Source organism: Neovison vison, chromosome 13, assembly GCF_020171115.1.
Source record: "Neovison vison isolate M4711 chromosome 13, ASM_NN_V1, whole genome shotgun sequence".
Taxonomy (NCBI): domain Eukaryota; kingdom Metazoa; phylum Chordata; class Mammalia; order Carnivora; family Mustelidae; genus Neogale; species Neogale vison.
This window is the reverse complement of record NC_058103.1, coordinates 36,493,700-36,506,280: the sequence shown is the minus strand read 5'-3', so window position 1 is coordinate 36,506,280 and position 12,581 is coordinate 36,493,700. Positions and strand designations below refer to the sequence as shown.

General features: G+C 41.5%; 1 protein-coding gene across 1 annotated transcript in view; it reads right to left on the bottom strand.

Moving 5' to 3' along the window:
* ESR2 (estrogen receptor 2) overlaps positions 1 to 6,693 on the bottom strand; it is a 54,827-nt gene extending 48,134 nt beyond the window's left edge. Inside the window, exons 1-3 of the mRNA XM_044230459.1 lie at positions 6,653 to 6,693; positions 3,867 to 4,322; positions 1,840 to 2,012 (exon numbers count right to left, since the gene is read on the bottom strand). Coding sequence (XP_044086394.1) covers positions 1,840 to 2,012; positions 3,867 to 4,285 — 592 coding nt within the window. The 5' untranslated portion in view covers positions 4,286 to 4,322; positions 6,653 to 6,693. The remainder of the gene's footprint in view (positions 1 to 1,839; positions 2,013 to 3,866; positions 4,323 to 6,652) is intronic.
* Positions 6,694 to 12,581: the final 5,888 nt, after the last annotated feature.

Sequence of the window (12,581 nt, the reverse complement as noted above, 5' to 3'; positions counted from 1 at the left end):
TAGATGGAATAAATAGTACACTAGAAGAAATAGAAGAACAGATCAGCAAACTGGAGGACAGAGTAACGGAGAATAATCAAGCTGAACAGGAGGGGGGGAAAAATGAAAACAGACTTAGCAAACTAAGCAACACCATCAAGCATAATGACATTTGCATTGTAGGGGTCCCAGAAGGAGAAGAGAGGGAAGCGGGGGTGGGGAGCAGAAAATGTATTTGAAGAAATAATAGTTGTAAACTTCCCAAATCTGGGGAAGGAAATAGAAATGCAGATCCAGGAGGCACAGAGAGCCCCTAACAAATCAACCCAAGGACGTCCACACCAAGACACATAATACTTAAAATGGCAAAAAGTAGCGATAAAGAGAATCTGAAAAGCAGCAATAGAAAAGAAAATGGTTACATACAAGTGAAATTCTGTAAGTTTGTCAAATGATCTTTTAGCAGAACCTTTGCAGGCCAGAAGAGAGTGGCATGACACACTCTGAGTACTGAAAGAAAAAAACCTACAGCCAAGAATACTCTGTCCAGCAAGGCTATCATTCAGGGGAAAAAAGAGAGAGATAGAGTTTCCCACACAAACAAAAGTTACAGGAATTCATGAACACTAAACCAGCCCTACAAGAAATGGTACAGGGGACTCTTTGAGTGGAAAGACCATAAGCAGTAATAAGAAAAGTAGACAGCACAAGAGCAATAAAATTAAATGTATCTATAAAAATCAGTCAAGGGGAACACCTGGGTGGCTCAGTCGGTTAAGCATCTGCCTTCAACTCAGGTCATGATCCCAGGGTCCTGGCATCAAGACCCACACTGGGCTCCTTGCTCGGCGCAAAGCTTGATTGTCCCTGTCCCCCTGCTTGTTCTCTCTCTTACTAGTGCTCTCTCTCTCTGATAAATAAATAGAATCTTTAAAAAAAATCAGTCAAGGGATTCACAGAATAAAAGGATATAAAGTATGACACCACATATCTAAAATAAGCAGGGGAAGGAAGTAGGGGAGGAGTAAAGAATGAGTTCAAATTTAAGAGACCATAAACTTAATATATAACATCTTATGGATATAGTAATTTATATCAACCTGGTAACCACAAATCAAAAACCAGTAAGAGATATGCAAGAGTTGTAACTAGGCATCTTTTCCCAAGAAGACAGTGATGGGTGATAGTGGGAAGAGATCCATTCAAGTTCTGGGGCTCTGGGGTGGAGATCCACAATTAAAAATAAGGTGCTCAGGGGATGCCTAGGTGGCTCAGTTGGTTAGGCCGCTGCCTTTGGCTCAGGTCATGATCCCAGGGTCCTGGGATCGAGTCCCGCATCGGGCTCCTTGCTCGGCAGGGAGCCTGCTTCTCTCGCTGCCTCTGCCTGCCTCTCTGCCTGCTTGTGTTCTCTCTCTCTCTCTCTCTCTCAAATAAAAAAATCTAAAAGTAATAATAATAAAAATAAGGTGCTCGGGGCACTTGGGTGACTTAGTGGGTTAAAGCCTCTGCCTTCAGCTCAGGTCATGATCCCAAGGTCCTGGGATCAAGCCCCGCATCAGGCTCTCCACTCAGCAGAGAGCCTGCTTCCCTTCCTCTCTCTCTGCCTGCCTCTCTGCCTACTTGTGATCTCTATCAAATAAAAAAATAAAAATATTTTTAAAATAAATAAAAATAAGGTGCTCTACACTTGAAATAATCCACTCCATCATCCACCCCATCCCCAAACACACACAGTCCTCTGAACTGCTCATCAAGTACTTTGTGAACCAAAAAGGCCAATGGTGAAATTTCTGCCAGGTCACTACAAAATTATTTGAAAGCAAAAGCAGAAAACTAAAGAAACTAACAATACTCTTGTACCTTGAATGCTTCTTTTAAAAAAGGCCTTACATCCTTCACACGACCAGACTCCATAGTGATATCCAGATGCGTAATCGCTGCAGACCGCACAGAAGTGAGCATCCCTCTTTGAACTTGGACTAGTAACAGGGCTGGCACCAGTGCTCCCACTAACTTTCCTTTTCAGTGTCTCTCTGGGGGCAAAGAAAACTTTCATTGTAAAACAGCATTAAGAGAAAAGATGGACTTTCTAGGAAAAAAAAAAAAAAGTATCATGAACACTGCCAAATTTACCTCTTTGCCCTCCAGGGCTCAAGATAAATAAATTCCAGGAAACCCGGTCAAGCACAGCCTTTGTTGCTGGTATCAGATCTATGAAGAGTCACACTGTTGGGAATGACTGATGTTTGAAAGTGGTTCTGGAAGTGGTTCTATGTCCATCCATGCAGCGTGGATGAGACTAGTAACCACAGACGGCTAGTAGTAGCCGCCAGGTTGCACATCTCTGAGCGGAGTAAATGACCAGGACAAGTCGCACCTGCAGGTCTGAACCATGAGCAGGATGTACCGGAGCCTCCTGTAGTTGCTAGAATTCATCAACACTGCACAGATGGGCCTAAATGTACCTAACCATTTTCAAGTCTCGGTCATTCCCAAGTGTTGCTAAATAGCCCTTCAGAGTTCCCATTTAATTGGGGCAACAAAATCTTTCATTCTGCAGTGTAAGATGAAGGTCTAGAATGAAAATAATTTTATGAGGAGTAACAAGTGGACTCTTAAGTTTTATTGAAGTGAATACTATATTCTGGTTTAGAGAGACAGAGGAAGGGCAGCTAAGGGCAGGGAAGGGCAGGGAGAAGAAAAAGAGAAAGAGGAAGGAGAAGAGAGAGGATAAAAGTGGACACATGCCTGTCCTTAGAAGGTTTTAATGGAAGCAGGTGCTCAGTCCTGGGGAGAAGGGCAATGGTTCCCATAAAGGAAAGGAGAACCCATCAAGGCAGCACTGGCAGACACCAAAGGTCCACACGGTCAGTTCCTAATTTTTCAAGACCACGCTTCTTTGGGAAAGGAAATGTTCAAAGTATGATTGATTTATAAATGAACATAATTATACCATGGGTTAATTTATCCTAGTATTAGCAGAACTCTGATTAGAGTTCATGCCCAGAAACAAATGATCTTCCCTTTTAGGCTGGGTAAAAAACAGTAATTTAAAAAAGGTATATACAAAGTTTATATTCTCTTTTACCAATAAAGTTTTTAAAAGAAAAAAATTACTGTGTAATATGGCTTTCTCAAAGTATTACAACAGCATTTGAAAGTAACAAATTTCAATATCCAAATGCATGGACTTAATATTTCGGTCGTTTTAGAAATTTATCTACTTCTCATCTTTTTCTCTACCCAAACTCTTCCCACCATAACTGTAATTATCATTAAATACATTATAAACTGAATGGAAATAACCATCATGTTCCCTTGCTTTTAAAGGTACAAATACCGTTTTGAACTTAATGAAATTTCAACTAAAGTCTGCAATTAGTTTCCCATCAATCTTTAGCAGACATTATTTTAGTGCACTGCTAAAAAGTTTATGGCAATTACTGTCTGTCTTTCCAGGCTTCATGTGTCCAGTATATTTCATTTAAGTAACCACCACTACCAACTACCACCATTGCTTTTATCCTGGACAATGTGCCATGAATGCTAAATTGTGATTTCACCACAAAAAGGACCTAACTTGAAAGTAAACATTTCTTTTTCAAACCCACATCACTTTATCAAGAGAAAAGGGATTTAAGTTCAATCTTTAATGTCTAGTCATGATAGTGAATTCTCCCTACAACCCAGATCTACAAGCTTACTTTTTAACGAGGAATAGAATATCAGAATAGATATTCTAGAATTCAGAATATCCTATGTGTTGGGTGCTCTAAGTAATCTATGTGATGAATAAAGACTTTGAATAATGCATAGCTTTCTTCCAACTCATAAAGGGATTTGAATAATGCCCCTGACATACAATTCGGAATGAAGACTGAATTTACCTGTTTACAGGTAAGGTGGGTTCTAGTGATCTTGCTTCGCACCAAGGACTCTTTTGAGGTTCTGCATACAGAAGTGATGACTGGCAATGGATTGCTAAGGGAGAGAGGTGTCCAGGAGTTGGCCACAGCACATTCGGGCTTGTGGTCTGTCGACCGGGTCCACCTTCTGAGTTACTGGCACTGCTGGGAATGCTGTAATTCATCACAGCAGGGCTGTAGAACGTCATGGTGGAATATTCATGGCGGCTCTCAACATAGGAGGAAGGTATATATATGGGGCCATGCTCCAGGGGTAGGACAGATTGACTGCAGTTGTAGGAAGCTGGAGAGTTAAGGCTAGATGGTGAGTTCTTGATATCCATGTCTTGAATAGGTAACAGCTGAGGAAATTCTTTGTGAGGAGAGGCACAAAGGGACATTGTACTGTTCTCAAAGACTCATGGGCATGTATGCTGGCTGTAGAGAAAAACAAAAGACATTTCTAAGTTACAGCTACAGGCCTGACTATTCAAAAGGTCCAAACATATTTATTATTTACACACACACACACACACACACACAGAGCTTAGAAACACATCCTGAAAAGACAGACTCAAAAGCATTAACCTCAGGGATTGTGAACGGGAGGCATGAAACTCTCATCCGCTACTTTATTCACTTCTTTATAGCTTTTGTTGTTGTTACCTTCAAGAATTTTTTTAACCACAAGAATTTATTATACTTTTAAAAATTAAAAAATTCAGGATGATATTAAAATGCCAAGGGATTTTTTTCCCCCTCTTCTGGAACTAGAGAAGCTTATTTTAAAGTTCTTACAGAAAAATAAACAAGAATAACCAAGAAAACACTGAAAGAGCAGGTCGGTGAGCAGAGACAACATTAAAAGATATACAAATACATGACGAGTCACCAGTAATAAAACACAAGGAACAGACAGGTCAACGTTCCCACATCCTTTATCTATTTATTGCTTCTCAGCCTTCAATGCACCCTTTAATATGAAACCTATATTAAGCGCTGGAATTGCTTTACCTGGTTAAAGTGAGCGCAATACTAAGCATTCTCAGTAGAGGGCGCTGCAGGGACACCAAAAGGAGGAAAAGGCAGCTGTAATTTCTGGCGCCCGCAGAGGTCCCCAGTGCGGGGGCTGAGAACAACCAGTGGAGTCTGGCCCCCACCACGGGTCCAAAACAATGTCTCTCTGCAACCTTGCAGCGTCCATGTGGGGATAACCTTACATAGCCACCTGTCAGGACTGTGGCCCCAAGAGTCACAAAGAAGTTGTTCCTTGTACAAATCTCTTCACTGCGTGCTACCTGCACACTGTGAAGGCCTTCTGTCCCCTGCCTCCCCCTCCTGCAGGCACCGGGACTCCCCGGGCACAACCACGCTGCCAGTTGCTGATTGCCTGGTCTCTCTTGCACCCTGGAGGCTGTCCTGTTGCCTGTCCAACAACCCTAGACCAGCTCTGGCCTGGCTAAACTAGCAAAATCTCTGCTGGTTAGTGGCCCATCCACCTTTCTGAACCCCGTCCAAGTTTGTCCTTCCTTGGGTGCTCTCCCTCAGCCCTAGGGTGCCATTTATAGTTTACTTATATATTATACTTAATTTCTTTTCTTTTTTTTTTTTTTAAAGATTTTATTTATTTATTTGACAAAGATCACAAGTAGGCAGAGAGGCAGGCAGAGAGAGAGGGGAGAAAGCAGGCTCCCCGCTGGGCAGAGAGCCCAATGTGGGGCTCGATCCCAGGACCCTGAGATCATGACCCGAGCCAAAGGCAGCGGCTTAACCCACTGAGCCACCCAGGAGCCCCTATACTTAATTTCTTTTTTCTTTTTTTTTTTTGACAGAGAGGCAGGCAGAGAGAGAGGAGGAAGCAGGCTCCCTGCTTAGCAGAGAGCCCGATGCGGGACTCGATCCCAGGACCCTGAGATCATGACCTGAGCCGAAGGCAGCGGCTTAACCCACTGAGCCACCCAGGCGCCCTATACTTAATTTCTTATAGTTTTTTTTTTTTTTTAAGATTTTTATATTTCTTTGGCGGGGTAGGAGGGGGAGAAAGCATGAACAGAGGGAGGGAGAGAAGCAGGCTCCCCACTGAGCAGGGACCCCCTGCGTGGGACTTGATCCCAGAACCCTGGGATCAGTCTTAAATGACTGAGCCACCCAGGTGCCTCATAGTTATTCTTTACATTAAAACTCCCTTATTGAACCGACTGCAGTTTCTATCTCCTGATGGGACCAGACAGCTACCTAACAGAATAGAAAATCCAAAATAGAAAATTCAAGAACTCAAAAGTTTTTGAAAATTTGGCATATGATAAAGGTGACATCTCAAATCATAGAGAAAACACTGGACAGGAGAACAGCCACTGGGAAAAGAACCTATGCCAGAATAAACTCCAAAGGGTTCAGAGATCCAAATGTTAAGAGAAAAATGGAAGGAGGAAGGAGAGGGAGGGAAGGGGGCATGTGAGGGAGAGAGAGGAGACTGCACAAGTCCTAGAAGCAAGCACAGATAAACTTTATATCTTGTGTGTGGGAGAAAAACCTAACTAATGCTTAAAATCCCCATCTATCCAATTAACAGATGACCAATAAATTCAGAACAGAAAAGGAAATCTTTGCACATCATTAAAACACCATAAGCAAAGTCAAAAAAAGACAAATGACAAATTGGGGCAAAAATACTCTCAATTTCTATGAGAAACAAGGAGCTAATTGTCCTAGTATTTAGAACTCTTAAAGTGAAAAAAGATTTTAACAAATTCTTTAGATAGGGATACCTGGGTGACTCAGTCGCTTAGGTGTCTGCCTTTGGTTCAGGTCCTGGGATCAAGTCCCGCATCAGGCTCCTTGCTCAGTGCGCAGTCTGCTTCTCCCTCTCTCTGCTGCTCCTCCAGCTTATGTGTTCTCTCTGACAATGAATAAAAATAATAATAATAATTTTTTAAATTTTTCATGACATTGACTTTTTTTATTAGCATACAATGTATTGCTTCAGGGGTACAGGTCTGTAATTCATCAATCTTACACAATTCACAGCACTCACCATAGCACATATCCTCCCCAATGTCCATAACCCAGTCACCCCACCCTTCCCACCCCTGTCCCCTCCAGCAACCTTCAGTTTGTTTCCTGAAATTAAGAGTCTCTTATGGTTTGTATCCCTCTCTGGTTTCATCTTGTTTCATTCCCTCCCTCTTCCCCTATGATTCTCTGTTTTATTTCTCAAATTCTTCATATCAGTGAGATCATATAATTGTCTTTCTCTGATTGACTTATTTCACTTAGCCTAATACCCTCTAGGTTCCATCCATGTCATTATAAGTGGCAAGATTTCATGGGTTTTTGATGGCTGCATAATATTCCATCGTGTGTGTGTATACGTATACACACCACATCTTCTTTATCCATTCATCTGTTGATGGACATCTAGGCTCTTTCCATAGTTTGGCTCTTGTGGACATTAATTCTTTAATTAGGCAAAAGACATAGAACACAGAAAAAGACAAAACAACTCTTAAAACACAAAGATGATTAACCTCACTCACAAAATTTAAAACTATACCAAAATACCATTTTCTTGTGTTTGGCAAAAATTCAAATGTTTAACAAGAGACTTTCCTGGGGCGCCTGGGTGGCTCGGTGGGTTAAAGCCTCTGCCTTCGGCTCAGGTCATGATCCCAGGGTCCTGGGATCAAGCCCCACATCAGGCTCTCTGCTCCAAAGGGAGCCTGCTTCCTCCTCTCTCTCAGCCTGCCTGTCTACTTGTGATCTCTTGTGATAAATAAATAAAATCTTTAAAAAAAGAGAGAGAGACAGAGAGAGAGAGACAGAGAGAGAGACTTTCCAGGCGAGGCTATGGAAAAACAGACTCTCTCTGAAACTGATGGTAGGAGTGCAAAATGGCACAGCCTCCACGGATGTCTGGCATTATATACAGATTTTACAGGTGTTACCTTTGGATGGAGTCCACAGTGATATTTTTAAAAGAAAAGGAGAGAAAAAAACAGAAACAAACCATTGGCTCCCATTGCAAATGATACATCAGTTTCTCACTCAGAATTAGCAATTAAGGGAAAAGAATTAAGTCTGTACCCTGCATTTTTGAGAGGTTCTGTAGTTTATGCCATGGTTGAGGGCAAACTCTTCTTTCCAAAGTATGCCACCCAATAAGTAGTTCAGACAAAAAATACTTGGATGGATAAACTGGATAGTTACAACAAGTAAAAATGTTAACAACGACTGAATCTAGATGGTGGGCATATGGACATTCGTTATACCAGTCTTTCAACTCTTCTGTAAGTTTAAGATTTTTTTGTAAGAACCTTTGGAGCAAAGACACAAAATAACACAAGAAATTATAAATAGAAACCTTTAAAAAAATTTAGAATAATATAATCTAGAAAATATAATATAATCTGGGAAAAGGAAGAATGACCATTAATAACTAGACTGGTTGAGAAAGTTCCTTAAGTAAAGAAGCTTGTCTTGAGAAGTTCTCCATGTTTGAGATTTTTAGCTCCGGCTGTCAGCTACTTCCACATGTCGGCAACTGGGCTCTCTAATCCTGATCACTTTCTCCTGACATTTTCATTTGAGCGCTCATTTTAATTTGTCCTCCAAACAGTATACCTATGGTGATTTTGAACTATGTCCACAAATTCTTCAACATTCTTCCCTTCAAAAGGTGGAGTCTGATCTCCCCTTGAGTGTGCGCTAAATTTAGAACTCATTTTGAATGAATAAATTAGGGTATGTGGCTTCCATGACGAGGTCATAGAAGGCACGACAGCCCTTTCCTGGCTTGCTCCCTTGGGTCACTCACTCCAGGGGAAATTAGCTGCTGTACTGTGAGGACAAACGAGCCTTATGGAGGCCTCCTGCCAATAGCCAGCAAGGAACTCTAGCCAACAGCTCTATGAGTGAGGTATTTTGGAAACAGATCTTCCAGTCCCAGTCAAGCCTTCAGATGACTGCAACCTCATGAGAGGAGCAAAGCCAGAACCTTCCGGCTAAGCTACTCCTGGATTCCTGACCCTCAAAAAATGTGCATGAGATATTATGTTTGTTATTTAAGCTGCTCAATTCTATGATTTGCTACACAGCAGTAGACAATACAAATCCAAGGTAAAAATCAATCATTTTTCTCCCCCAAACCAATCCTAATTTCCTATTTGTTAATGACAAAGTGCAACACACTTCACTTTGACTTCTCCACTGCATCCAATTACCTTTAATCACTAGCGCACACTTTTTTTTCTCCACAGTGCATTTTCCTCGTGGTCTGTCTTTTGCCATCATCTAAGCAAGCTCTCATTACTTCTTGCCTGTGCATCTGTAATAGGCCCTCACCATGCCTGGTCTCTTGTGAGCTCCTTTTTCAGGTCCACAGAGTTTCCAGAATAACATTCTTCTCTTTTTATTTTTTAAGATTTACTCATCTGAGAGAGAGTGTGTGTGGCACACTTGGGGAGTGGGGGTGGGGGGGTACAGAGGGAGAGAGAAGCCCAAGACCTACACTGAGCATGGAGTCGGAGGCAGAGCCCAACAGAGGGCTTGATCCCATGACCCCAAGATCACGACCTGAGCTGAAACCAAGAGACAGAAGCTTAAATATCTGCACCACCCAGGTACCCCCAGACTAACCTTCTGAAAACCAGCTCTGATCACCCCTCTGTCCCCCCAGCCTGTGAAACAAGTCACACCCTTCTAACAGCCAATGCATTGCACTCTACTGCCCCAATCCATCATCCCACTCTAATTGGCTATTTTCCTACAGAAGACCAGTCATGTCTATAAGGAAGATGCAAAGTGCATCGTAAAGTGGTTGGTGTTCTATGCCTTACCACTCTTCTTACTCTTAACACCCCTACAATTATTTACAAACTTCATCCTCCTTATTAGAATAGAACTCCATTGAATCATTCTTCTATAAAGTAGAGGTAGAACTAGATCTTAAGCTCCTTGAAGGCACACACTATTTTTATTCACCTTCTACTACCACTCAGTAGTGAAAGAGTATGAGGGAATGTGTTGATAAGATTTCACCCAGTCAAGGGTGTTAGTCAAAAATAGGAGCACCAACATGACTTGGCATCAGGGAAACACAAATCAAAACCACAATGAGATGTCACCTCACACCAGTCAGAATGGCTAAAATTAACAAGTCGGGAAATGACAGGTGTTAGCAAAGATATGAAGAAAGGGGAACCCTCCTACACTGTTGGTGGGAATGCAAGCTGGTGCAGCCACTCTGGAAAACAGCATGGAGGTTCCTCAAAATGTTGAAAATAGAGCTACCCAATGACCCAGCAATCACACTACTGGGTATTTACCCCAAAGATACAAATGTAGCGATCCAAAGGGGCATGTGCACCCCAGTGTTTATAGTAGCAATGTCCACAGTAGCTAAACTATGGAAAGAACCTAGATGTCCATCAACAGATGAAAGGATAAAGAAGATGTGGTACACACACACACACACACACACACACACGATGGAATACTATGCAGCCCTCAAAAGAAATGAAATCTTGCCATTTGCAATGATGTGGCTGGAACTAGAGGGTATTAGGCTGAACGAAATAAGTCAATCAGAGAAAGACAATTATCAAATGATCTCTCTGATATGAGGAATTTGAGAGGCAGGGCAAGGGATCATGGTGGGTAGGGAAGGAAAAAATGAAAACAAGATGGGATGGGGAGAGAAACAAACCATAAGAGACACTTAATATCAGGAAACAAACTGAGGGTTGCTGAGTGGCTGGGGGGTAGGAATAGGGTGGCTGGGTTGTGGACACTGGGGAGGGTATGAGCTATGGAGAGTGTTGTGAAGTGTGTAAGACTAATTATTCATAGACCTGTAACTTTGAAGCGAATAATACACTGTATGTTAATTTATTTTTTTTTCACTGTATGTTAATTTAAAAAAGGAGGAGGTGTGGGAGCACCTTCAGCAGGTATGGTACCATGTAGAGAGTGGAGATCTAAAGGAGTCCCCAGACAGGCACTCTGCATTCAGAGAGCTACTGGGCCAAGTAAAGGAGGCAAGACGCACCAGGTAAAATGCTAAGGAACTAAAACAGACATCCTACCACTTATAATCAGCACTGATTGACCATGAAGGACAGGAGAGGGAACAATAGCTGGAGAAGAATACAGAATTTTAAAAGTGTGTGTGTGTGTGTGTGTGTGTGTGTATAGGTAGATATCATACATACCATATATACAGAATATATGATATGCATTATAGACATAATACATGTATGCACAAAAGACATATATAATATGTATATGTATAATATATAGATGCATTATATATGTACTATATATAATGCATGTGTAAGATATATGTATATATCTTATATACATTTCATATGTCAATATGAATTTATTAATCATAACAGAATTTCATACTTCCATTACTCAGCTTTCCAATCAACATATACAATCCCCAATTCCTAACAGAAAATATACAGGATAAAGCATATAATGTTATCTATTATCAAAACTAGCCATGTCCAAATTTTTTTAAGTCATGCTAAATTTACACATCAAACTTACAACGTTGACCATTTCTAAATGGATGACTCAGTAGTGTTACACACGTTCACGCCATTGTGCCACTCATCTCCAGAACTCTCCATCTTGCAAAGCTAAGATTCCCTGCCTGTTAAACAACAGCTCCCCAAACTACCCTCCTCCGGCCCTTGGCAACCACCCTTCTACTTTGTCGCTCATGGCGCTGACTATTCAGCACCTCAGAGAAGTGGAATCATGCGTCTGTCCTTCTGTGTTTGTCTTATCTCACTTACCACGAGGTCTTCAAGGTTCATCCATATGGTCTCATGTGTCAGAATTTCCTTCCTTTTTAAGGCTGCATGATATTTCATTGTGTTTATACACCACATTTTGTTAATCAAGAAAGGGTTTTAGGGTGCCTGGGTGGCTCAGTGGGTTAAGCCGCTGCCTTCGGCTCAGGTCGTGATCTCAGGGTCCTGGGATCGAGTCCCACATCGGGCTCTCTGCTCAGCAGGGAGCCTGCTTCCTCCTCTCTTTCTCTCTCTGCCTGCCTCTCTGCCTACTTGTGATCTCTCTCTGTCAAATAAATAAATAAAATCTTTAAAAAAAAAAAAAAAAGAAAGAAAGAAAGAAAGGGTTTTAAACAGAAATGCCTGAAAACATTTGCAGATTCATGAAATGACCTGGGTTGGAGCGAGTGGTTGACTATAGAAGAAACACAGGTGTTGGTAATTAGGTCACTGGTGATCTTGAGATGGCACCTTTGGGCTGGTCAGCATTGTGAGGGGGCATCCATCCTCCCATCCGACCTGAAAACACCTCTCCTGTTTCACTCCGCCTCCACATAGGCTTGTTTGCTGTGCTTAGGTTTTTGATATTGTACTTTGGGGACTGCATTTTAGTGCATTGTTTTTGCTATACAATCTGAGCATATCTTGTGTGGCCAGATATTTAATCAAAAGACATTTCAAGTACCTTAACAACACAACTGAAACAGTACACAGTTTAACAATTCAGAGGAAGATACTCGTGCTCGCTTCGGCAGCACATATACGAAAATCAGAGGAAGATACTCAAGGTTACATGCTTAATGAATTGTATCCATGTATAGAAAAATGTAACCTGGAGGTAATACATTTTGTATTTCTTGAATGTAAAAAAAAAAATTAAAAAGTACAAGAAAACAAG